Source organism: Phyllostomus discolor, chromosome 4 (genome assembly GCF_004126475.2).
Source record: "Phyllostomus discolor isolate MPI-MPIP mPhyDis1 chromosome 4, mPhyDis1.pri.v3, whole genome shotgun sequence".
Lineage (NCBI taxonomy): Eukaryota > Metazoa > Chordata > Mammalia > Chiroptera > Phyllostomidae > Phyllostomus > Phyllostomus discolor.
The window spans coordinates 35,535,594-35,561,161 of record NC_040906.2 but is presented as its reverse complement, the minus strand read 5'-3'; the positions used below and the strand labels follow the sequence as shown (position 1 = coordinate 35,561,161).

The 25,568-nt window shown below is 36.4% G+C and overlaps 1 protein-coding gene across 1 annotated transcript in view; it reads right to left on the bottom strand.

Annotated features, from left to right (window-relative positions):
- Positions 1-25,568, bottom strand: part of TMEFF2 (transmembrane protein with EGF like and two follistatin like domains 2) — a 231,660-nt gene that overhangs the window by 47,303 nt on the left and 158,789 nt on the right. Inside the window, exons 6-7 of the mRNA XM_028510576.2 lie at positions 3,645-3,793; positions 2,877-2,936 (exon numbers count right to left, since the gene is read on the bottom strand). Of these exons, the coding sequence (XP_028366377.1) occupies positions 2,877-2,936; positions 3,645-3,793 (209 nt within the window). The remainder of the gene's footprint in view (positions 1-2,876; positions 2,937-3,644; positions 3,794-25,568) is intronic.

Below are 25,568 nucleotides of genomic sequence, written 5' to 3'. Positions count from 1 at the left end.
CGAGCACTCACATTTTAAGTAGAAGCATAAGGGAAAAATATAAATTGAGAGCACGTGACATACTGAGTCTATAGTTGGCTCCTTTCAGTTTTTCCAAAGTTTGTGTTCCAAAATTCAGAAAAATGCAAATACTGTTGGGAACTTGGATATGCAGAGGAACATGAATATTATTTCAATCATGTCTGAAAAGAGTGATACATTGTATTTTAATATAATCACCAAGAAAGGTAAAGACATCTAAATTAAATTCAAGGAAAATTGTTAAGTATGCAATCAATGTTTAATTAGGAATTGCAAGCTTCAATTGGCCTTATCTTCATTCCTGTCTTAAATTTAGATTTCAAGTAATAGGTATTTTAAACTTTACTTTTATCTTAAAAAGTCTTCTTTGGAATTTACTACATTAGTCTCATGTCAAACTAGAGGACTTGGAATGGTTTTCATTTAGAAGTATTTAAAAACAAATTCTCTTTCATTTTCATGTTTAATAAAGTGATAAGATAGAAAATAATGTTGATTAAAAGCATTGACACTGACAATCTGAGATTGAAACCAAACTCAAATATGATCTTTTTGGAACAAAAATTCAATCCCCCAAAACACACATATTTGCGTAGTGATTGTGACCAGCATGAAGAGTTCTTTGTTTCAGGGACACGATTCTCAGGAAGAGGTTTGATTTTCCTGTGAGTCCAATGATGGATAGTTCAATGGAGAAATATTCATAGCATGTTAAATTGTTGAACATTTTTCCCAAATGAATTAGTTTGCAAAATGGGTATAAAAGTACTTTAAGCACAGTTAGTAAGCTACTTCTTGAATGGAAATAAAGTCCTTATGAAATTTAGAAATATTTTAGGCCATAGTAAAGTTAAGTGTGCTAGGTAGTAGCTAATCATAGTGCCAAGATACAGTTATTGGCCCTGACTAGTGTAGCTGAGTGGGTTGTGCATTGCCCTGCACACCAAAGGGTTTCTGGTTTGATTCTCTGCCAGGTGTGAGAGGCAAGCGACTGATGTTTCTCTCACACGTTCACATTACTCTCCCTCTCTTGTTCACCCCTTTCCCTCTCTCTAAAAATAAATAAAATCTTTTTAAAAAGATACAATTATCTAATAGAGCTATAGAATTTAAATCTGATTTCTTTTAAAATATAAATATGTATCATTAGCTTCAGAACTTAAATTTCTATTATTATCTTTTATTACTTTTAATATTTTCTTGTAGATCAGCATATTCAAAAGTGTGTTCTTGGGAGCACTAGCACTGCAAAACTTGCCACACACAAAAAATGTGTTGTTTATCAAACAAGATTGAATAAAGCTATGTATTATTAAGGTGTATTCATCCTTATTTTATGTTCGATAAGGACATTGTAAGGTTGTTTAAAAAAGGGTTGATCTTTTAAAGATGCAGGCTAAACCATTTGTGAATGAAATGATGCAATTTCTGGCATTCATTTCCACATATTTCGGAAGTGGGGAAGGAAGGATGAGGGTGAAGAAAAGGATAGGTTAGCTGTGGGATGTTACTGAGTTTGAGTGACGAGCACAGTCAGCTTCATTGCACTCTCCACTCTACATTTGTGTGTTTTGTGATGTTAGAAATTCTCCATAATAAAAAAAAATATTTATTTATCTGTGCTCTTCCCAAAAATATTGAATATGAATTATTCTTTTCAAGGCACACCTATTACTATCTCTCCTGGACACTTTGGGAACAGCTACACAATAGTAGAACTAATGTTCTATATAATGTTTTTCCATGTATCATTGCCTGTGCTATTTTAGGCTTCTATCACATGAAAAGTTTTATTTGTATGTTGAAAAACATTAAGATAAAAATGAAAAAAATTAACAAAAGAATCACTTTATTATTTCCAAATTCTAAGAGGGCTGTAGTATCTACAAATAAAACATCTGATTGACTGATTTTTTAAAATTTCATCAAGATTTACTTTGTATATAAATATAACATCAGAAATATTGTTAAAGGAAATGCAGTTTCAAAAGGAATGAGTGCTAGTAAACATTTTGAAAGATAAGAAGCAATTACCTTCAATTGAGTATTAGCCATAAATGCAATTACAAACGTTTAATAGCTAAATGGTAAACTCCGTTAAAAAAAACCCATATATCGTAAACAACATCAATGATTGCATTTCTATATTTTTATCCTAAATTTTGCATAAAATTCAAGCATCTCTTAAAATCTCATTTGCATAACTATAAAGTATTTCATATTCCAGAAAAATTATATTAGGTAGAAATATTCCTCAAAATATCCTATAATTGCTAAACATGTATATTTTTATATAGAATTCTTTGTAATTTTGCATGTGTCAGAAAATACACTTTACTTATTAAGTTAAGGAAATTTGTCATTTTTAAAAAATCATTTATACAGATCTTTTTAACTTTCATCCAAAAAGAGAAAGCCTGTATTACTATTTATGGCTGTCTTTTCTGTCCGGCCTTTTTTAGAGACTAGAAAACATTTTTATTGTTGACGGTTATAAAAATTCAAGCAAGAACATTTGCATTTATTACAATATACTGACAAAAATTGCATTAATTTCCACTGATGCCCATTAATTTGATAAATGTTTTGTCATTTGTACCATTTGCATTGTCAAAACAAGTTAATTGTATCTTACTGACATTTTTGACAATTGCTTTAACTCTGGCAAAAAAAAAAAAAGTGTCTCATTTGCTTTAGAGAACTCGCTCTTGCCTATGGAAAGCCTGAACGAAGCAACAGAGACTTAGCACATGTCAGAAGGCTTGCACGGTTTAACTCAGGGTCAATGGTAAACAGTGAATCTCAGAACTATTTTATAGAAGTGCTCATATTTTGTAACAGAAAATACTATGTACCTGCATAATCTGTTCTTGCATAATGCCCATCTTCAGATTTAGTAGTTGTAGTTGTGTTATCTGTGTTAAAAAATTAACAATAATGATTGATGAACTATTTCTTAATATATAATATCAAACATATTATTCTCCAACAGTATTTTCATTGAAATTAAGGAATTTTTACAACTATACTTCTAAGCAATCTTTATACAAAGACAGATTTAGCTTGGAGTGAATACAGACTGATACCAGTTTTCTAAAGTTTAGAAGAAGGAGAAGGTTATAATTATAACTAAGTTGGATAAAAATTAACAAGTCAAAAATCAACAACATGTTTCTAAATAAGAAACAAAGTAGAACATTCTGGTATATTCTGCTTTAACAAATATATTTGAAATATTTCTGTTGAATTAGTACATAAAAATGGTGGGGCTTACTTTTCATTTCAAGATTGCCTAATAAATCTGTAGGTTTTTTGCTAAAATGAATTTAATTTTCTTTTTTTCCCCTCTGCAACGAGAATACCTGTTATCTTCTGAATATTAGCTTCTGTGTTAATGGCATTGGGAAGATACAGTCCCATTATATAGAAAACGATATGGACCATTGCTGATAGGTACTCAAGCTCCTATAATCAACACGAATGCTACAGTAGACTATACTATCCATTATAAATCAGAACTGCCCTTCAAAAATGAAACAGCTGCCCAGTAAGTTATCTTCACTCTTGGTTTCTACACAAAGACTAAAAACATTCTTTGAAATGCATTTTAGTATGAACGTTACCTTGACATCGACCCAACGACATGACTTCAATTTTCTCCTGTTTCTGACACGATGCTTCTTTGATTTGACACGCATTATCATAAGATTTCCCATCAGAAGCACAGAGGGGATTGAAGTTGGTTTGAGAACAATCAATGTTGCACACACACCTAAAGAAAGAGGGAAATAAAAATGTGACATCAATAGTGTTGTTACATTATAAATAAAACGCAAAGTGGAAGAACTGCTAGGTTGGCAAAATGCAAGTTGGCAAAACTGAATTGTTTCCTTCACTTTTCTACCTGATATAAAAAGACACACTGATAAGTCAAACGACTGAGCAATGGAAAAAAATAAAAATGGAAAACTCAGAAAATCATCATCAGTTAGTCTCTGCCCCTGGAACATGTAAAGCACATACATGAACTTCCATGCTGATACCTGCAGAACCAGAATAGGCTGAAGCAGCCACAGAACTCTGCTTTACACTTTCCTAAAGTGAAATCTTTGTTAGTTTTTTTTTCAGGATATTTGAATGGAGAAAGACTGAGGAAAATGATGAAGATGATATTTAATAGAAAGCAAACACGGAGACTATTTGGAATGTCATCACAAGTTAAATTTCCTCAGCATACACAAGGATGCACATAAAATGTGCTGAAGGAGAATCTTCAGTTGTCCTTAACATTTTGGGGGGACCACCAAACCCTTTGAGAATCAAATGAAAGTTATAAATCTTTTCTCATAAATACCCAAACTCATGTAAACAACTGCAGAGCATTTTAGGGGTTTCAGAAGTCCCTTGAAGCCTGTTCCCTGGCCTCTTTCCCAGATATACTACTCTTTTTCTCCTTCAGTTTTAAATAATAAATTGATTATCACTCATGATTTTAGTATGTTTCTTAGTACAAATGAAAATTTGGTGAAGTAATGAGAATTAGGTCACCTATATTAGAAAAATTAGATATTTTAAGCAAACATTTAATGATTTTTAATGTTCTTATAATTCTGTGTTTTACAATATACTTTTTACTCAGAATATTGTGTTGTTTATAAATATTTACTGACATAGAATATAAACTCATATTTTATATTTTTATTAGTAGTTATATTGTATTTCTAAATAGATTATATGCTTCTCAAAGTGGTGAACCACACATTTTGCTTCTGTATATCTTCTTTAGAGCTGGACATGCACTATAATAATATCATTAACCAGCTGCATACTACTTGCTGGGTTCTTAATATGCATGGCTTTATTTATTCATCACAACCACAACTTTACAGACTTATATAAGGTCAGAGAGCTAGTAAATTGTGGAATGAGAACCCCCTACAGATGTGTCAAAATAAAATACAATCCCTTTCCTCTTGTAATGGAAAGTGTATTAGAATTTCTTGGAAAACTTTATAATGATCTATTGGCAGGTTTTGGGGCTCCAGTAAAACTGGAGGTAAAGCCTAGAATTGTGTATTCTCAAGTAGTCAGCAGACATCAGTCTCGCTTCTTGGGAATCACTAGTCTGTTCGTTGGTTGAGTGAGAGAGGGTTTGTCTACACACCAGTGCTTCTCAGAGAATGCCATCTGTATTGGAATGATCTAAATCACTTTAAAAAGGCTGACAGAAAGTGTGCTAACGTACTTTTTTTTGGTAAGAGAATTGCTTTAGGAGCACTTGGTTATTTTTACTTTTACCTATTTAGGAACAGATAGCTAGGAAAGATGGTAACCTAGAAGATCTAAATGCTCAAGTCAATGAGGAGTGGTGTTCCTACTCCTGCGGGACGTTGCCCTGTGATGACAGCTACTGGAATCACGACATTGCTACCCAGGCTGATTCTTGGCATTCAAAAAATCCGAGATCAGGAGCTGCCCACATGTTCAAAGAACTTTTGGTCTTTTTCACAGTGGATCTAAAGAGGTGACTTTGTAGATCAGGCTTGTTTTCCCGAACCATTTGTAGTAAATAAAGAGAGGAGGGGACTGACATTTTTGAAAAAGTCTTTCCATTTATCTTCAAGCCAGTTTAGGTTTTGACTGTTGTGTTGGACTCTAGGGGCCATCTCCATGAAAGAGGAAAATAATGATCAGTGAGCAGCAGCGGAACAGAGAGAAAGCTGTGTTCTCTCTTCTATCATTAGATTATGTAAGACATCAAGGGCTGCAGGTATTTGAACATTAAGTCCAAAAAAAAAAATCAGAGATGTACACCATACATATTCTTGACAAAAATGACTGGCAGTTCAGAAGTCCATTTGATATCATAATAAAATGGTAAAATAAGAATAGAAATAGAAAGAGAAAATTTGGTTCAAATGAATTGGCTAGATTCAATGTTTCAGTGTTTCAAAAGAAAATGTTTTCAAAAGAAAAATTCATTTGATTAAGCCACAGCACCAAATTAACACAATTGTTTAGGATATCTTACTCCTGATAAAATACTCCCTTTCCAATTGGCTAGTTTTTAAAAAGTTTGGTCTGGTTTTAGTTTTACAGAGTTTCTGCTGCTGGCATCTTCTTCCCTTTCATTTCCTAGCACCTTTCACTGAGGGCATCCTTGTGTGTTTGTTTCGCCTTTGGGAATCCCCAACTCGTGCTGCCTTTGGGAAATGGCTAAGCAAAAAGCATAGACACATTTGGCATTTTTCTTCTAGTCTCAAAAGGAGGACCTTGATTCCTTGAGGTTAAAGTAAGGTACAGTCATATCATGCCTTGTAAAAGCATGGATATTTATCCTTTTCTCTGCTGCGTGCTATCATTATTTCTCCCTCTTTCCTCCTCCTTCTGTGGCCCTGCATATAATAAACAAATGCAGGAGTACAATAAAAATATTTTGCTTATGAGTTTCATCAACTATTGGAAACTGGAAGTCTATGGAGCATGCTTTTCTTTCTCTGAATATGTGGAAGGAGTTTCGACAATTTTCCAAAATGGCTTGAAAACTATGTATTTCAGGAAAGGTACCTACTGTGACTGTTTTACAAAGGACCTGCCATTTCCAGATTTATGTTAGACCAGTGAACTCTGATTATATAATCACTATTTACTGTATTTTTTGTATCTAAGTGTGTTAAGCTTAATTAGTTTTAAAACCATGCAGGATTCCAGAGACATTTTCTGAATCTCTTAGTTCATTTTGACATCTCTTGGTAATGGCTAAATTTTGTTTTGCATTCCCTGAACCACTTAATACCTTGCTTGCACACACTAAACTTTCAATAACTACATGGCCAATAGAAGAATGGATGAAATAAATGAATACAGCAATATTATTCTATATTCTTAAAGACAGCATAAAATTAATATAAATTGTCATTACTATACTGCCATAAAAACAGACATAGGGTAGCTAAGTAATTTTCTTGACAAATGTTAAGTGTCCTCCTTGAGATCAAATAAATATTCACCTGAATATGAAGATAATGATAATAATATTAGCTTACTTAAGGATAGTGTCTCTCCCACTGCTACATGCTTTATATGTTATTACTCCTTTCATCCTTCTGTCTCTATGAGGTAGCTACAATTACGGCCTCCATCTAAGAGACAAGAAGATTGAGTCTTGGAGAAGTCACACAAATTGTACAGGAAGAACCCAATTTCAAAAACAGGTAGTTTGATGCCAGAGCTTGTACTGTTTTAAATATTGTTCAGTACAAGGGAAAATCAAGACAGACCAAAATTCATACTATTAACTAATTAGAGGGATATTTGGATAAATAGGGCTTGAAAAAAAAAGACTATATCTACTCTTGGAATATTTATTATGATGTTATAAATTTAAATCACATTGACGTTTAGTCTCTGTTTTCCCAAACAAATGATCTAGTCTTTTTTGTACCACAGTGATATAACAGTGAATATTCATTTAAAGATATTCTGAGCTAATGCCTGGTGTTAGAATGAATAATCTGACAGTTTAAGGCATCAATTGTTCAGAATATTTTATACTTCACAAAACTCTATATAAAGTTGGCTTCACGTAAAAACACACATTTAGACAGATCACACATGCACAAAAACACACACCCAAACTGAGTCTACTGAAATTATAAAATTGGAAAGTCTTAGCATTAAATCTTTCCAAGTCTCTGCTTCAGAACTTTTAAAGAGTCTGGAATTTTTAGAACTCCATATTCATGGGGCAGAGGGGTCTGTGTGCTTACATGAGTGAATGAATTGCGTGTTTGTGTGTAGAAAGTGGACTCTGTGGCATTTACTGCATTGCTAATATGACTATTTACTAGTTTGTATCTACTTTTCTGCATCCTTCTCACCACTGAATTCTGGGCACCTTGTTGTACAGTGTGTCATTGCAAGTTTTCAATAAATGCTTATTGAATGAACCACTGAGAGAATGACAGGATGGGTTGGTGGGAGTTAATGACAATGGTCATTGATCTAGACATTAACACGAGAGAGAGAGCCAGTCATGTGTTCCTATAAACTCTCACCTAACTTTGTGCGACTTGGCACATGGTTTCTCTAAGGAAGAAGAAGGCCCTTGAAGAACTAAGGTTCACCTTCCTCCTTTTATTTGTGTCTACACAAAGGAAACAACAGTAGCCTTTAGTGGCTTCGATGGCATTGAACTTCAATTGTGAAAAGATGTTTGTCAAGCTATTACTTTAATTTTAAGGTATTTGGGAGCAGTGTTGGGGAACCAATATAATTTAAACATGGCAATAAATTAGTTTATTGCTACTTCAAACCACTAGAAATATAAGGGTCTGATAAAAAGGTGACAGGATTATCATATAGTGTGATGGGGAGATTGCAGGTGACTTGGGATTAATTATGTAAATTAATCCAGGGTTTTTGTTGTTTCTTTTTTTCTCTACAGAAATGAAAGGCAGGATTTTTTTAAAAACAGAAACTATCTTTTCTTCACTGCCTTTGGCAAATAATTGCATTATTATTCATTCTGAAAGGAGTAACTAGTTAATTACAGCATGTCACAAGTATTTTGTGTGAGTCAAGGATTTGTTAGGCTAAGGACTGCATGGATGCCTTTAGGGTTGTTGTTTTTTTTCCCAGCATTTTCTTTTCTTTTCTATTTCAACCTATCTCAGTCTTTTGACATTTTGGCACTGTGATTGCATAGATTTCTTTTTTTTTCCCTAGGCTATGAAGAAAAAGAATAGCCTTACTTGAAAATAATAATTTTAGGGATCTCTATGTGGAAATACAACCCTCTGAAATCCTTCCAAGAAAATTAACATTGACTGAAAACCTTAGCTTTCTAAATTATAAGAAAGAAAAGAAACATTTAATAATTTTAAAAGACCACTTGATGGAGTGAAAAACCTAAATTATAGGAAGTAAAAGGTGGTGTCTAAGACAACTGACATATATTTATAATTATCTCATGAATATTTTTGAGGGGGCTTGATATAATTTAGTTCCCTGCTTCTCCTAAAATGGCTCTTTTAAGGATGTTCTGTAATGAGTGAAGTAAGCTTTTGCCATGTATTTGGGAAGGCCTCATCATCTGCCAGACGGTGAGGATGCTAACACTGCCAGGTAGCAAATTACTTAGTCATGTGTCTGGTTTGTGGCTGTTCTCTAATTTCAGTAGATTTTGTTCTGTCCATTAAATGTGCCTGTCACTTATTCCTTCCCAAGGTCCTTGACTGGGTGTCCATTGTGAATTCTGACCGTACAACATTTCTAATCAGGGTTAAAGCACCTGGTTGCACTGCAGGGAGGTCGGCTTTCTGGCTCCTTTGCAACCTCGACTGGTTTTGTTTCCTTTGAGCCTGTCTCTGCGGTATGAGGAAGACCCCTTCTGGCCTGGCCAGGAAGTGAGATCAGAGCCGCTGCCTGTGTTCCACCAGAGCTGCAATGGATGAGCTGCTTTTACTGTTTTTACAACAGTAAAAACAGTGTGTGACTGTCATCCAAGACCCTTGTGGAAATTTAAGCCCATTTACTTATTAACTCTTACGTCTCTCCTTTTCACGGAACTTGTTTATAAGTATTTTAACTGTAAAGCTATTTGTAACTATAAATCAAGAATACCTGTGAGTTGTGAGGGACAAAATGAGGTGTGAAAATCCACTGAAATCTTAAAACATCTTTACAAAGCATGTAAGAGCATTGACTGAGAGGTAAGACTAGTAAGTTTACCATAGTTTTACTCAGGTGGCATATGTGAATTTGGGGATATATATATATATATATATATATATATATATATATATACACACACACACATATATATATTTAAGAAGGGCAACCCTTTTAGGTTCGAAATCTAGAAGGAATGATACTCTTCTGCAGACACATTACTCAGGACTGAAATGAGGCTTGCCAAGGGGGATAGGGTTTATCTTATACCTGGAAAAAGCTTAGTTGTCATTAATATCTATTTCTTTGTAAGAAGGTAAAGCAAAAAGTTGGCTTATTAAATAGAAAGTTCTCGGGAATATTGTGGAAAAGCCTAATATGATAAATAGCTACTCAGCGGTGTCTCTATGAAGGGAAATGGAGTCGAGAAAGCCTTCCTCTGGGCAGTACCAGAGCTTTCAAAGACAGAATCACATACTGAGTGGGGAAAACAATTCCTGGGCAAGATACTGATGGTCATATATTGAAATAAAGTCTAACAAAACAATAAAGGTGGATGGGGAACGCGACCAGAACTTGGAATTTGGTATCAGACCTCTGTTTAGTTGAGGCTTGATCATATTGTAGCTGTATGGCCTTGGACCAGTCACTGAACTTCCCCCAAACCTGTGAAAAAGGAGACTCTAGCTTAGGAGTGTAGGGATTAGATGGAATAATGTGCCTAAATTGCATAGCAAATTTTCTGAGAAGTTGTAATTACCCACTAAACACTGATCATTAATAACTTTTGGCTTACTGGTTTCCAGTCTTGGATGCAGATCCAAACCTCTGCGGAATGTTTCCACCTTGAGCCCCACCCAGAGACTCTCACTCAGGAGCCCCGGAGTGAGGCCCAGGGGACTGCAGGTGTCAAAAATGCTACAGGTAATTCTGGTGTGCAGCTGTGGCAAGCTGTAATTGTAGCCAACATTTTCTTACCCTCTGAGCCACAGATTTTCCAAATCAATTGTGTGTAAGATTTACTACGAGAGATTCTGATACAATAGGTTTGGGGTAGGACTAAGAAATCAGCATTTTAAGCAAGTTCCATGGCTCCTTCTCAGGTAGTTTGTACAATCTACAGAGAAATCTCAGCTGTTTTGGCTCCAGCCACACCCTTTTCCTCTCTCTTTCATTCCATTTTAAGGAGTTTAATGTTCTTGTTTAACGTACATGCTTCAGTGATGTGTATTAAAATGCTTTCCTCCACATGCTACAAGTGGTATCTGTGTGATGACAGGGACAGGTGATTAAATGCACCGATTCAAAAACATCGCTTGTAGAGTAGCCGGCCGAACTGATTCACCAACTAAAACCAAGATAGAGTAGTAAGAAAGGAGTTGAAGCTGTGGAGGGACTCCCCTGTGCCAGGTACTTAGCTCCTCTGCAAAACTCTCAGGTTTATGCTCACAAGATAGGGAGGAAAAGGTGGGTAGGACTTAAAAGAATCTTGGTGAAGTGAATGACACGAGGAAATGTGTGGAGGTAGACAGCACACAGGGTGGTGGCAGACTGCAAATAGATCAGTCTGATTGGAATCAGCTCTTCTCATCCAAAGTAGCAGAATACAACATTCTAGACAAATTATAAAGGGCCTCAACTCCCGTCCAAGGAGTTGCCTTTATCTTTGAGGCAATGGGGAGTCCTGAAAGCTTTTCAAGCACTGGGAGATGAGAAGGTCAACATGATGAAAGGGGTGCTTTAGGAAGATTAAGCTTGCAGTGGAGTGCGGGCAGAGGGACTAGTCACCAGGCTATTGCTGTCACCTAGGGGGACTAGCAAGTAAAGCCCAGGAGGGAGGCATTCACACTAAGAAAGAGAAGGAAGAATCAATAGGGCTCAGTGACTTGATACTTAAGGCATATTAAAGCCAACTACTAAGGAAAAAATGTCACCATCGTGCACTTCCTGCTCTACCCTTTCCTGCTTTTTTCCTGATCTGTGTTGTGTTCCAAATCTGAAAGTGATGAGAAGACCAGGCAGGCCTGGGGAGGCAGCTGTATGTGGGACTCAGGAAGGCATGCTTTCCTCTCCTGCCCGAAGTAATTTTCTTTGAGATGGAGGCAAACAGGGTTCTATCCTGATATCATGTCAGCACCCTTAGCTGCAGTTTAAAGAACTATTCCTTGTATTGATGCATGCCCTGCCTGCTTCCAGGATTGATTTAAGACTCCTGTGGCAGCAGATACTTTTAATGCCCACTGCCTTAGACGGCAAACAAGGCTCCCTCCAAGGCAGCCCCTCCGCAGTATATGTGATACAGTTGAAGCAAGTTCTTTGACTTGTGATCCATTTTCATGTATTGTGGTTGCATTTTTTCAGGATTATTTTTTTTTCCTTTTTGAAGCAGCTGCATTTACATCTTAAAATAATCAAAGTAAACAATACTTCATCCTCATATACATTTTTAAAAGTATCTTAAAGCAAAAATCCCTCATTAGCATCATGTGTACGCTCTTGCTTATTAAGCTGGAAAGCATTTCAATAACGAAGGGTGACTATGTGATTACTAAGAAGTGTGGTCGCTCTGACTAGATGGGTCTTAACACAACAAAGTCGGAAAGCATGAAAAACAATACAGCGAAATTTTAGGGGGGAAATCGCATTTGAATAATGTGGTCCACCAAATTCTCACTCCTTCCTTCGGTCACAGTCACAGGCAGTGTTTCAGTACTTCCCTTGGGGCCCCTCTGCGGGACTGCCATGCCCACTCCAGCCAGCCGGGCACCTTTGTGTTCATTTTCTACTAACTGGCCCTCCGGTATGCATTCACTCGACAAAGGACTTTTAGGAAGAGATATGTATAAACATCACTGCAGTCTGGATTTTCTACAAAGCTGCAATTTAATATCACACCCTTGGAAAAACTGCTAGTTTGAAAATGAGATTGTCCATTACATTGCTCAGGTGGCTTTGGTTTGCTTAATTTTTATTTTTCTATAAAGATATTTATGATAATTCTTTTCAGGGGAAGAAGGTAGTCTCACTTGATGATCTGGCATACCTCCTGTTTCAGATATTGTCAGCTTAAGAGCTAGTATGTTTTCCTTTATTCCTTGGCTCTCAGAGAGCTTGAAGATAAGCAGCGGGTGTAAGAGTCTATGTGTGTGCATGTGTGTGCGTGTGTGTGGTGAGTGAATGATGGGTGTGGTGCACGGGAATAACAAAATATCTGCCCCACAGGTTTTAATCAATTTTATTGCCCTTCTAATATAAAGGTAGGAAAATAAGATAACATTTGTGTACTCGTAACATTTCCTTATGAAATTAATTCTCAATGTTTTTGTGACATGCTTTTTCCAGACTGATGTCAACAAAAGTTTAAGCTGTTGTAACTGGGCATAAAAATAAAGCACTGAAGTTGTGCCAAATAGTCTCTCTTTATGATTACATAATCTTTTGTGTTTTACTTACTAATTTTAGGGTCAATTTAATTTAAATTTGTGTTTAAAATAATATTTAATATATTATAACATGTTATAAATTTTATTACTGGGATAATGTTTTTTAAGAAACATAACAAAAGCAAACATGGTGAAATGTTTGTATTGTTAAAACTAGGTGGTAGATGCACAAGTGTTATATCATCTTTGATAGTTTCAAAATATAATTAAAAATAAAAGTATTAGATTTGACAATTTGCTTTAAATGATTATATTACCAACCTTGGTAAATATATTTTGCATTGATTTATATCTGGATAATTCATTTCTAAATTAATTAAACTGAATTTGAAAAAATAACATATACACAGAGAAATTCCAGTGGAATAAAACGTTTTTCATAAATAACTATTTAAGATTGAACCTATGCCTGTAGAAAAATGACTTTCAAGCAGAGTTTATTATATGAAAGGAATCTTCTCTCTGTTTCTCTCTCTCTCCTCCTCTTACTTGTTCACCCACTGAAATGCTAAACTTGCAAACACATGGTGGCATTTAGTTTACTGGCCCAAAGCAACACTGACTTCCTGCAGTATTGCTGGTGTGTTCTGATTGCTCTGAAACAGAGCTATACGGCAGTGCTGTTGGCCAGAAATAGTCGGGAGCTATTCCAAAACCGGTGGGACAGAGGCCTTCACACAGAAATGTTTGAACGTTTTGCCTTGATTAAGGCTCCTTCAGAGCATTCTCAAAAATATTAAGATTTTTATACAAGGAAAAATGTTGAGGTAAGAAGGGAAAGGATGTGTGACTGCCTCCCTGCTGTGAGCTCCCATGAGGTCCTCTTGGAGGGCTGCAGTGATGACTGGCAGAGGCACCCCACCCTTTTTTTCTCCATCCCTAAGCGCATGCGTTTTCATTTATCACGAATTTCATTTAATTAATTTAATTCCATAGGCACCACATACCTATTTGGTGCCAGGTATTTGTGCTAAACATCAGAGACAACAAGATGGCCCATGTGATCCCAGCTGGCAACAGAGATCACAGTGTCATGAGGAAAACAAGTATCCATAATGCAGCGTCATCAGAGATGGGTTCGGTTGGTGTGGACAGTGTGTTGTGAGAGCAGTGAGGAGGAATAACGGCCTCTACCGGCAAAGTCTAGAAAGGAGTCACAAAGGATGTGATGTGTGAACTAGCATTTAAGGAGAAGTAGAATTCTAGCAGGTGGTTTCTGTGGTGACTTGTACTAAGAGATTTCTGAATCCTTTACTCCACTGAAGAGAGCTCCCTAAGCAATATCATTTCTTATTCTTTTTCCCCTCTTGATTCCTGTGTGTTCATTTAAAAAATACATAATAACTCAAAAGCTCTTGCCTAGTGTTTCATGTTAGAAATGACATCGTATGAGTCTCATTTGGGACGCAGAGCCATAGAAGCTCCTGGAAGTAAGGTAGGCCATTGAAAGAACCCTGTGCCAGGAGACAGAACTCGGGGCTGGTGTGGAAACTCTCCCTCTCTGGCATCTAGACCTCTGGAAGGACAGGCTGCCCCAATAAGATGTCTAGAGTGGTCTGCTCTAAATTTCTGACATTTTATTTCCTTAAACTCATGTTACTAATTATTTCTATTTCTCCAGCACCTCTTTGTCTTCCTATTATCCTTACAGATTTTTGTTGCACCTTCTCTGCTAAAGCCCCTTCACTAAATGAGTTTGGTGAGCTCTCCTGCCCTCTGTGACCCTAGGCACAGTGCTTTGCACACAGTAGACATTTTACATATAACAGTCAAATGAACGAATGAATGAATGAAAATTGTGCTAGATTTTTCAACATTCCCTTAGTGTCCTTCCAATCACTGACTTACTCATTGATTCCCAACGTTCCAGAGCTCCCATCATACTCTTTGTCATCTGAGAAGGCTCCCTTCCTTGGACTGATGCTCCCTCTATTTCTACTAGGTTACTTGCTGTTTTATCGTCTGTAGCCTTACTCGTTTTTCATTCTGTCTTGTGTCACCTGTCTATAGAGTTGGTGGGAAGAACATGGGCCTGTAGATCTGGTAATTAGGGCCTCAGCCCATTATCTATACCTAATAAATGCTTATTTGAATGAATGATAGACCAGAGTTACAACTCTAATTTTGCAAGTTACTTGATGCAACTATAAAATGTAGAAAATAAGTCTTACCTCAAAAGGTTATCTGAGGGTGTAAATAAAGAACAAATGGAAACAACTTCAGGCAATATTTGATGAGCAGGTTCTCTTGTTTCCCTTGCTCACAGAGTTTATTCTTCATCTTGTACTAAATTGGTCTTGTCCATTCCAGGTTGGACATAACTACATTACCTTTCCACTTTCACCTAACTGATTGACTGCAAATAAGATCTGACTCAATGTAGATAAAAGAACTATGTGTCATGTATATTTATCTAAAATCTATAAATTGAGTTTTCTCTTCCATTTTTGGAAGTACAAGAAGACTAATGTCTCTCAATATTTTGGATAAGAAAGAAAGAAACTATTCACTGATAACATTGTCAGTGTGTTCTATTTTAAAGGTGAGATATTTGGCATTGCCATGTAAGTTTTACTACATTTTATTCTGCATAACTTTCAAAATATAATAGTCATTTGTTATTTATCTGGTCTTCCAGAAATATTACAAATTCATACAAAATCTTACAAAATCTGAGAATATCATTGTACTGAAAAATGCTAAAAATAAGTTTGTTTCACTCCAACATTTTTTCTAGCTCTTTTTGTCTTTGTCCATCACTTCTTCATGTTTCTTTCTTTCTTTACTACCTTCATTCTCTCTAAATATCTAAGTCAATATACAATCTAAGTATGTAGGAAAAAATTCCTTGCTGTTTATGGAGCTCACCTCTTGGCATAGAAGCTTACCATTTAGAAAATAGAAAGAATCAAAATTCTTGATAATAATGTAGAAAAAATTAACACATTGTCTATAAAGATGATATAAATGTATTTAAATGCAGAGACAATATAAATGAAATGAGAGATAAACCTACTTGTACTTTTGAACATAGTAGAAGCAAATGGAATTTATAGATCTTAGATAAATGTCTATAGCATATGCATAAAGTCACTTTGGATTCTTTTTGTTCTCCTTTAATTTTTCATGCTAGAGTTATTTGTTAATGGTGCTATTCTTTTTATTTTAATTAAAATGTCTACATTGCTATTCTTAGGCATGGCTGTGCAAATAGTCCTGCTCTTGGCCTCTTCTCAGAGGACTTTTCCAGCTGCATAATCAAATGTGGGCTTTTCTTTTAGGCCTGGTAAGTGACCATCACAGGGACACAATGTTTTTCAAAAGAGTGCTCTGAATTACTTGTAAAAGAAAAAAATATTTTAATAAAACCAATAAGCTATTGGCTATGACAAACACTGGAATTATCCTAAATCATTACCTGAAACTTGACAATATTTTTATTATTTTAACTTTCTTGTGACTACATATTACATAAAGTGCATATGAGGAATTTGATTTACCCTCACCAATACTAATCACTGATTTCATAAAATTGTCAGCCTTCTATCTTAAGCAAACTAAATTATAATTTCTTTGAATTCAAAACAATATTTCTTATCACATTATTTTTTTTCAAAATAATTACTTTTAAGTGCCACACTATCAATGAGCACATAAAAAATAAGTAAATTATGTCTTTTTAAAAGATTTTATTTATTTATTTTTAGAGAGGGAAGGGAGGGAGAAAGAGAGAGAGAGAGAAACATCAATGTGCAGTCGCTGGGGGTCATGGCCTGCAACCCAGGCATGTACCCTGACTGGGAATCGAACCTGCAACGCTTTGGTTGGCAGCCCGCACTTAATCCACTGAGCTATGCCAGCCAGGGCTAATAAATTATGTTTAAATAAATCAGCCTATAGTTCACAGGTGGCAAACACAAGGCCCGTGGGCCGAATCTGGCCCTCCAGCTCGTTTCTATCCACTGGCAATGCTGAGCTCTTGCTTAACTGTTAAGGAGTAGTTACATTTATACAGTCCTAAAATTACATTTGGCCCTTTGAAGGCAACCGTAAGGCTGATGTAGCCCCCGGGGAAAATGAGTTTGACACCCCTGCTATAGTTGATTACACTTTAAAAATCATTGGGTAAAAACTTGCATTTGCCTCTGAATAGCAGGTACTCCATGCCTTTCTGATTCATATGTGCTCTACCAAGGTCTGACAGTTTTCAGGCAGGCAGACTTGCAACCTGCTGAGACCTCTGTCATACACATATCAAGACACCTATGGGACCAACGCCAACACCCATACAGGATGCTTTCATCACTCATCCAGATGTGGCATCAGTCAGGGCCCCTTCAGCAGGCACTGGAATTTAAGCTCATATTTTCCCTCAGAAAATGCTAGTCCTAAATACATGGTTCGTCTCTTCTATGATTTGGGATTTTTCTAATATGAAAAATTACTTTTTAAATGTAAAGTTCTAATAAAAATAACATAATTACAAACACAGGGTGGGGCAAAAGTAGGTTTACAGTTGTTTGTATGAAAAATAATACAACAATGAAATAATAATACAAGATTCACTGCTATGTTTTGCATACTTACACCTATAAACCTACTTTTGCCATACCCCTGTATATTTTTATCTAGAAAGAATTGGGATAACTTTAGCTTTCTATTCATGCTCATAGATCGGAGAGCATTTTGGATCATAAAAGACTGGAAATACTGTACTGGGGAAAAACTGGAATGATAAGAATACAAAAATTAAGAATACACAATTTAAAAATTATATAGATGAAAGAAAATGTAGAGGCTAATTCAGAATTAGGACATTAAAATGCTAGGATGAAAAATCATCTAAAGATATATATATATTTCTATAAATCACCAGGGACACGAAAGAGCCTCTGAATTGTTCTCCCTGCCCGATTCTTCCTCTGTAGGGTCAGTTCATAGCACAGCTAGAGTGATAATTTTAAAATGCAAACTAGACCAAATCATTCCCTTGCTCAAAACCCGGCAAAAGCTTCCCATGGGCCTTAGAATAAAATCTAGTTTTCACAATGGTTTGTGAGGCCCTACATGATCTGACCTATGGTGACCTCTCCAATTTCATTTCTTTATCAATTTTCTCCACTCTTTCCATGACCCAAAATTACTGAGCTTTTTAAACTGCTCTCCAGACACACCTACATTCCTCTGCCACCAGGATCTTTCACTTGCTACTTCTTCTCCCTGGAATGCTTTCACATCAGATATTTGCAGGACTGAAAGGTGACCTTTTCAGAGAAGCCTTGCATGACTACCTATCAAAATTAATACATGTCCATGTCTGAATCCTGACATTGTATTACATACTTGATTTTTAACTTTTTAACATATTTTTTTATTGATTTTAGAGGGGAGGAGAGAGAGAGACAGAGAGAGAGAGAGGGAAACATTGATTTGGTGTTCCACTTATTTATGCATTTACTGGTTTATTTCTTGTATGTTGCCAGACCTAGGATCAAATTTGCAACTTTGGCATATGGGAATGACACTCTAACCAACTGAGCTAATTGGCTGCGAACATACTTGATTTTTTTTGTATTAAAAGATTTTATTTATTTATTCTTAGAGAGAGGGGAAGGGAGAAAGGAAGAGAGGGAGAGAAACATCAATGTATGGTTGTCCCTCACGCACCTCCTACTGGGGACCTGGACTGCAGCCCAGGCATGTGCCATGACTGGGAATCCAACTGGTGATCTTTTGGTTCGCAGGCCAGCACTCAATCTACTGAGCCACACCAGCCAGGGCTGATTTTCAAATTGTGTGTTTTCTCCACTTCAGTAGATGACATATTCTATTATTCTCAAGATCCAATATTCTGCTAAGTGAAGTAAGTCAGATAGAAAACACTAAGAACCATATAATTTCACTCATATGTAAGATATAAAACTGAAAGGAACAAATGAACAAACAAGAAAAACAAACAAAAAACCTCATAGTTTGGTGGTTACCAGAGGGAAGGGGATGGTAAGATAGTAAAGGGTAAAGAGGGTCAATTATGGTGATAGAAGAAGATCTGACTTTTGAGGTGGGCACACAATGCAATGTACAGATGATGTATGAGGTAGAGATCCCCCAAAACTGGAATTATGTTTTGGAGAGTGGGCCCCTAATAGTACAGGCTTCCCTCACTAAGTGAGTGTTCTGGGAACCCATCTGTATCAGTGTACCAATGGCGTTGTTGTGAGAGGCTGTGCTCAGCTTCAGTGAATTTTTTTTGGAGTCTTTCAGTGTGTTTGCCCATTTCATGATGGGTGATTTACAAATGTACCTGCCTCCACTTCGCTGAGTGCTCAGCAGTTTTTGACCAAAAATGGCATGACTCCCATGCCCCATCCTCCCTGTTTACCTGTTCACACCCTGAGTGACTTATTTTGTTCATCCAGAAGAAAAAGTCCGCAAGGGGAAACATTTTGCCAATGTGGAAAAGATGAAACAAACAAACAAAAAATGGCAGATACCCTAAAAGGCATTAAAATCGACAAATTCAAAACCTGTTGAGAGTGAAAAAAATATTGATAGATGCATTGCATCAGATGGAGAGTGCTTTGAAGGTGACTGAAGTTGAAACATGTAAGAATAAATACACAAGTTTTTTTATAAATATGTTCTGGTTATTTTGGGGTCCCCTTATATTATTGAATTGTACACTTTAAACTTATGTAATTTTATTAACCACTGTTACCCCAATAAATTTAATTTAAAAATAAATAAATGAACATATTATATAATTTTACCTTTTTACACTGTGATGTTCAAAATGGTTTAGACTCTCTATCAGTCAGAATCTTCTTATTCAGAGCTTAAACTCAATCAGCCTTGTTTCTTTTAATGATTATTAAATTTGTGCCAACCTTTGTTATTGCTATCCTTAAGATCACTTATCCTTCAAAGTATGAGTCAGTGTTTACTGCAGAGGGAGAAAATGATTGAAGGTTACTGTCTGCTATAAGCCTTTGCCAATCAACCAGTTTCTTCATCTTTAGGCAATTTAGTAACTGTCTAATTTAAGAAATTTGATCATTTAATCATTCTGATCTGACTTCCAATTATACTTGTATCAACAGATCTATTTCATTTTAAAGATGGAGCAGCAGCTACTGAAAACTAAATAAACTTGGGCCTGCACTGGCGGAAAGTGCTTCCTCTACGTTCCAAAATTTAAAAACAAGGGGAAAATGTATATTAATTTATTGCTTGTATTACATGAAATTATTACTAAATCATGAATTAAAATCAGAAGGCATGTTAAATATTACACAAATATTTTGGAGTGAAAGATTTTGAATTTTTGTATTGGAGACACCAGACACAGGGTATTTTATGCAATAAACATGGCTAATAAAGCAAGCAAATTCAGAGACGATAATATCTCCCTCCTTCTGCTTAACAAGATTTCTTAGGCAAAGACGCTCTTTTTTCTTTCTGATACATATGCTGTGCCTGGGCAGATAGCATGCTGGTAAGGTGGTAGTTAGTTCATGTTAGGGATTAGAGTACATGTTTGTATATAAAGCTTTATCTGCAAAAATGATTTATGGAAATAAAATCTAAAAATTATAGCTGTGAGACTTCTAGTCAAGATGGCAGTATAGGCAGACATAGCTTGCCTGGTTGCAAACCACATCAAAATTATAGCTGAAATATAAAACATCCATCACTCAGACCATCAGAAATCAAGTTGAATGGAAGTCTGACTACTGTGGAATTAAAGAAACCACCTCCATCCAGATTGGTAAAAAGGGCAGAGACAGAGAACGGGTTGATCCCACACCCACAGTGGTGGATAAAAATTCAGGAGGGATATCTCAGGAGTGAGGACCACCAACCCCACACCAGGCTCCCAGCCCAAGCTTCCAAGAACAGGAAGATAAGTCCCCATAACTTCTGGCTGCTAAAGCCAGCAAGGATTGAGTCCATGGAAGAAACTGCTGGAGCCCCAAGCAGTTCCTCTTAAAGACACCACACATAGACTCACTTACTTAGACTCACTCCCTTTGAGCTCCAGCACCAGGGCAACAGCTTGAAAGGTACTAGTGGTATACAGGGAGAAACTGAAGTGTCTGGCATCAAGGTAAACAGAGGCCATTGTTCCTTTTCCAACCCCTCCTCCCACAGAGCTGGCAAGTAGGTGCCATATCTGAGACTCCATCAACCTGACTAGCACTGTTTGACCCACCTTGGAGATCCTCAGAGACTCTGCCCCACCCAACTTACAGGCCCACCCAAAACTGCTTTTCCATATGAATGGCTGGTCTTGGCTCATATTTCACAACTTCCTAAATACTATCAAACAAGCAACAACTGGCCTCAGTGAGCTCCAGGGACAACTTCAAGAGATCCAACATTTGCATCATAGGGGTGCTAGGAGGAGAAGAGAAAGAGCAAGAAATTGGAAATCTATTTGAAAAAATAGTGAAAGAAAAATTCTTTAATTTGTTGGAGGAAATAGACATGCAAGTCCAGGAAACATAGATAGTTACAAATAAGACAGATGCAAAGAGCCCCACTCCAAGACACATCGTAATTAAAATGCCAAAGATTAAACATAAAGAGAGAATTTTAAAAGCAGTAAGAGAAAAGCAGTTAGTTACCTACAGGGGAGTTCCCACAAGTCTGTCAGCTGATTTCTCAAAAGAAACTTTGCAGGCTAGAAGGGATCGGCAAGAAATATTCAAAGTCATGAAAAGCAGGGATCTACAGCCAATATTGCTCTACCCAGCAAAGTTATCATTTCCAATCAAAGGGCAGATAGAGAGCTTCTCAGACCAGAAAAACTAAAGGAGTTCATTCATTATCAACAAACCATTATTATATGAAATGTTAAAGGGACTTATTTAAAAAAAGAATATAAGAACTATGAACAATAAAATGGCAATAAATACAAATCTATCAACAATTGAATCTGAAAAACAAACTAAGCAAACAAGAAGAAAAGAGACAAAATCATGGATACAGAAAGCATTTTGATGGTTGCCAGATGGGAGGTGGGGTGGGGGAGAATGGGTGAAGAGGTGAGGGGATTAAGGAGTATAAACAGGTAGTTACAGAATAGCCGTGGGGATGAAAAGTACAGTATAGGAAATTCAGTAGCCAAAGAACTTATACGCATGGTCCATGGACATGAACAATGGTGAAGGGATTGCCTAAGGGAGTGGGGATACTGGGTGGAGGGGGTACAAAGGGGAAAAATTAGGACAACTGTAATAGTATAATCAATAAAATATAATTAAAAAGTAAATGTAATATAAGCTGAGAGTTTCCATCAGTGATAAAAATAAAAAATGAGAATCAAGATGTACCCTAAAGAATACATCTTACAATTAACCCAGAGAAGTTTAGTGTGCTTAATGCCCATATTCTCACAAATGTAATTTATCAACTATTAGCAAAAGCCCCACACTGTACTTTTTAATAAGAATAGCTGATTAAGCTAAAAAATAAAATAAATAAAATAAAACATTACAGCTGTGATTTGTCATTGGAATATTTTTGTTGACAGAAGGAAGATTAAAATGGTTGAATGGCATTCTGGAGGCTGCCACAAAACCCTCTGTGCCAGGTTGGTCAAGCCTAAAATGGTCAAAGGGTTTTAGATCATAATTTTGAACTTGTTCTATTGGGCTATGTAATCTGCATTTGTGTGTCTCTTTGAAAGAATTTATGATTAAAAACTGAAGTTGTGGCTTACTTGCACAATTTATAGTCTATTACTTTTGCAGGCTAAAAGATGATTATCTTTTGATAATGTTTTTCATTAGCAGAAAGCACAAGCCTAACTAATACACTGTGAAGGAATGTTATGTAAACAATCTACACTAAATAAAAGGGGTAGTATATTTTTAAAAGACCTATATATGTAGGAGACAATGGTGATTACCTCATAAGTAACTTATTAATTATACAGGATTATTTTCATTTCCATTCAACAGAATCTAATTAACTAGTGAGTGCATATCTACCTTTGCTTGTTAACAATTCATAATTAGAGTAGATCGGTCAAGGATCATTTGCTCTTAGAATCTTTTTGAACACTGCAGTTTGATCATGGTGACCCAGAACTCTTCAGTAACTATTTGCATAAGGCACTCAGTTAAATAACTAATATCATATTAATCCCATGCCTCATCAACTGAAACATGAACTATGAAACACTAATACTCCCCCACCTGGCTTCAGACCCTGCTGTCAATTGGTGAACTGTGGCTAGGGGCCCATGGGTCTATCAAACAGCCTGTCACACTTTCATACATGTGTTCTTTTACCAGCTCGTTATTAGAAGTTCGGGGACATTGGACATTTCTTTATTTCAGCCAATGAATAAGATTCAGAGTCTCAAAGCTGTTTTTCTCACCTGGAAGGAGAAAATAAAAACTAAGTTCTATTTCCTTTAACTTTACATCTTCTGACTAATAATAGAACAGCATGGAGAACATTACGCTAAGTGAAATAAGCCAGTCAGAGACAGACAAATACCTTGTGATTTCCCTCATATATGGAATCTAATGAACAAATTGAAGTAACTAACAAAACATAGACAGATACATAGGGAACAGGCTGATAGTTCTGGAGGTGGGGTGTCAAGGGATGGAGGTATCGAGCAAAAACTAAATAGGAAACTCATGGACACAGACAACAGTGTGATGATTGAGGGAGTATAAATGGTAATGAAAAAAAATACAATAAAAAGTGTGAAAAACCAGCATGACAGAAAGCTGTAAATGAAAAATTATAAACTGCAGGATTTTGGTATACTCCTTTATTTAATCATTTACTCAATAGATCTGTGCTGAACATTTAACATGTGACAGCACTGTTTTTTGGATACAGAGGTGAATATAACACTACCTAAAGTTAAAAGAAGGGACATAACATCAATTATACAGTGTTGGTTTAGAAGCATAGGCAAGGCTGACAGAGTAACTGAAGTTGGGTGTGGTGGAGTGTCAAGGCTCCTTAGAGGAGTAATGCAAGTTGAAAAGGACTTGGTTGGGCACAGCTGTGGGAGACAAATCTTCAAACTACAGGGGAGAGCTTGTGTCCAAGCACAGAGGCATGAAGCCTTTTTCCAAGGAGCTGCAGATGACTTGGGAGATAGAGTGGTTCCTGTGTGGCAGGAAATATGTAGAGTCAGGCTGAAGATGTACGGAAGGCTGGATCACAAGTAGATCTGTGACCAGCTAAGGACTTTGAACTTTCCTATGAAGGTTCAGGAAGCTTTAAAGAATGGAAGCAAAGAATAACGGCAATGGACTGGAGAGACTGGGACTGGACACAGAGAGACCAGTTCAAAGGCCATGTATCAATATAGAAGAGAACTGATGAGGCCCAAATGATCTGATTACACCAGTGAGGAGCATTTACTTTAGATGACCATTCTTTTTTTCTTTTTACTCTCTGTGTTAGAACTCTTTGCTGTTTTATCTTGTACTCCTCTGCCTACCCCCTCTCACCCTGGTTAGTATCTCTTTTTTTCTCTCACACTCTACACATTGGTGTTCTTCAAGCTCAGTCCTAGTTTCTCCTTTTTTCCTCTCTTTACAGTCTTTGTCTAAGCAATCTCTTCTATTCATTCCTACAGTATAAAATTTATTTTTCTTCAGCACAGAATTTACTGTAATCTCAGCACTGGAATTCAACTTGACATACCCACATGGGTGTCTCATGAGCACTATAACATTAAAAGTTAAACTCTTGTTCTTCTTCCAGAAATTTACTTCTACTTCACTTTCCCCACCTCAGCAACTGGCAACTACATCAACTGAGCGGGCAAGCCAGAAACCTTAGGTGTGAGGGTTGATACTTCCTCTGTCTTACCTCCAATTTTTCACCAAATCTGCTCCTCATTTTTCTCACTGATACCTAAGATGACAAGTTTATTTGAGATAAAAAGCTTCTGGCTTGTTGACAGAGTGAGAGCAAGGAACTAAGGGAAACTGGAGGCAGGGGGATTTCTACCATTTGATTCTACGAGGGCGATAAGCTCTACCAAAGTGTATAAAAATGCAAGACCTGTTAGAAGCAGTTTCAATGTCTCTGAGCCTCAGATTTCTATTCTCTGTCTATAAACAGATATTCTTTCTAATTGGTAAAGACTTTAGAGATAGCCAGAGAAAAAAATTTATGTAATTGTATGAGACTTTTTACTCAGCAAAAGGTTAGAAGTCGTTATCCTTATGATACCTGGTTTCTTTTTACTTTACACATGAAGACAGCATAAATATCCACTTCTTGAATATCCTTCCTTCTTAGTTTTGTAAACATTTTTCTCTTATTCACACTGGTCTTTGAGTATTTAATCTGCTGCACTTGTCTTTCTTCCTCTCATTTTATTTTATCCAATCATTATTCTAAAGAGGATTTGATTCACTTTGTCGTGTTGAAGTGGCATGTTGCAGC